The sequence below is a fragment of the Pteropus alecto genome, unplaced genomic scaffold, assembly GCF_000325575.1.
Source record: "Pteropus alecto unplaced genomic scaffold, ASM32557v1 scaffold23, whole genome shotgun sequence".
Classification (NCBI taxonomy): Eukaryota; Metazoa; Chordata; class Mammalia; order Chiroptera; family Pteropodidae; genus Pteropus; species Pteropus alecto.
Genome location: NW_006435837.1, coordinates 6,576,392 through 6,578,463, shown reverse-complemented (window position 1 = coordinate 6,578,463; position 2,072 = coordinate 6,576,392). Strand labels below are relative to the sequence as shown.

Sequence of the window (2,072 nt, the reverse complement as noted above, 5' to 3'; positions counted from 1 at the left end):
TGGACATGAGGTGAAAATATGAATCAATTTGGAATGAAAATGCCATAATCTCAGTCAACTCCTAATTATCTATCTATCTATGTTAATGAGAAAAGGGATTATCTTAAGTAATTGAGAACAACGAATGGAGAGTTCTCAAATTACTGTTACTTTTGATGAATCTTTTCCCTTTTTCGAGGAGTCCATCCTCTAAAGGTATAGACTCTAGTGTTTTGGGGTCCAAGATGGGCCATCAAAACGGCAGACCATCTTCAAGTAAACAATCCATCCATAGATAACTGAGTTGACGTGACTGACACATATTCCAATGAATAAACTGCACATGGACAGTACATGCCAAGCATGCTTCAGAGTAATTTCTGAAACTAAGAATAAGGGAAGATAACTAACACTCCCTGGCAAGAGCAAAACATGCTAGTGTCTCGTCAAGAGAACGAGTAGCTTACCTCCTGCAGGAGATCGGCCTGCTCAATTGCTTTAAGCACATTTTTCTTGGATGTTTCCTGAACTTCTCCTCCCAAAAGAAACTCATCCAAAATAAAATAAGCCTTCTCAAAATTAAAGATGATATCAAGTTCACACACCTGAAAAGCAAAATAAAGAAATAATAATGTTAAGACTGAAGAAAGCAAAAGATACTTAGCTATTATCAGGTAGTAAACAAAACCTAACTAGAGTGAATCCATCTTAATTCTTTCTAAAAATGGCGATCTCTCTAACTAAGCTTCATTGGTTTAGTCAGCTTAATTTTCAGATCTCAAGTACTTGAAAACACAATGCCTACAAGCTAAGTAAGACCAAACTCTGCAAACTCCCAATATGGGCAACTTTTCTACTCATAAAAACTGATCTTTTAAACTACATATTTCCTGGGTAGATAATGTGATTATGACCGCTAACCAAATCTACACTCTACACTAAGCACTCTCAGAATATTAATCTTTGCAGTTAGACTACTTTCTACTTCACTATTTTAAACTTCACTCTCACCAGCATAATTAAATGAGTATGTCTGTGGGGTCAAGCAATTCTGGCAATTCACTGACTAGGCACACTGACAAGTAAGAGTCATTATTCCTTCCCTCTCACGCAGTCAGAACCCCCAAGACAATCAAATAATAAACTTCTTATAAAAAATATTTTAAAAACTACGGTGTTCAATTCCCTAAAACAAAATATTACTCACACTGCCAAAATACTTGTCAAGTAATTCCACGTAACGATGAATTATTTCCAGGGTAATTAGTTCATTGTCCTGGTCCTCAATAGCACAGCAAAAATAGAGACTAGCATATCTGTGACAAAAAAACAAATGTGAAAAAGATTTTACCCTACAATCATAGTTCCTAAATGTATTTTCATATCCTATTGTGAAAGACCCCACGTGTATAGTTTACTTCCTCTTTTACAACAGTACAGATTATTTTTCTCCTAGATTACAAAATAAATGCGTAAGAAAGAGAAAGTTTGAAAAGTATAGGCAAGCAAAAAAGAAAATCACTCAATCACACCATCTAGAAAAAGTAACCATTTTGCTCTTCTTCCCTTTAGGCTCCTTTCTATGTAGATTCTGAAACATAGCTGACCCAGGTTGTTCTGAGGTTCACTTAATTAAAACAAAATGCACTGCATGACTAATTCAAACTACAAATAAACAGAGAAGAAAATAAACTCTCCAATTGAAGGACTTATTAAAGATATTGTCAACGTAAAGTCAATGTTCTGGAACGTTTTATTGAAGTGTAATACACACACAGAGGAGAACACAAGTCATAAATGAGTTTTCAAAGTGAACCCACCCACCAGCACTTGTCTTAAGAAATAGATTACTGAACTTCTGAAACCCCTCTCCTAGCCTCTCCAGGTCACAACCTCCCACTCCCAAGGGTAACTAGTATTTTGACTTCTAACAACATAGAATTAAAAAAAAAAAAGAAAAAGAAAAGAAAAGGTTTCTAGGGTTGCGGAATAAGCCTCGGCAAAGAACAACAGTTCTAAGTTACTACAGAAGTTAGAGTAAGAGAACATGGGAAACAGAGACTTGTTCTCAAATTTTCCAAGTAACCCTGCTG

General features: G+C 35.6%; 1 protein-coding gene across 6 annotated transcripts in view; it reads right to left on the bottom strand.

Annotated features, from left to right (window-relative positions):
* The window catches only part of AP1S2 (adaptor related protein complex 1 subunit sigma 2), a 26,036-nt gene that overhangs the window by 16,633 nt on the left and 7,331 nt on the right, over positions 1–2,072 (bottom strand). For all 6 annotated transcript variants that reach the window (XR_003046217.1, XM_015589157.2, XM_025046637.1 and 3 more), the window contains exons 3-4: positions 1,187–1,295; positions 447–584 (exon numbers count right to left, since the gene is read on the bottom strand). Coding sequence is in view for 5 of the 6 variants with exons in the window: in XM_015589157.2 (XP_015444643.1) it covers positions 447–584; positions 1,187–1,295 (247 nt within the window). In the remaining variant the exon portion in view is untranslated. The remainder of the gene's footprint in view (positions 1–446; positions 585–1,186; positions 1,296–2,072) is intronic.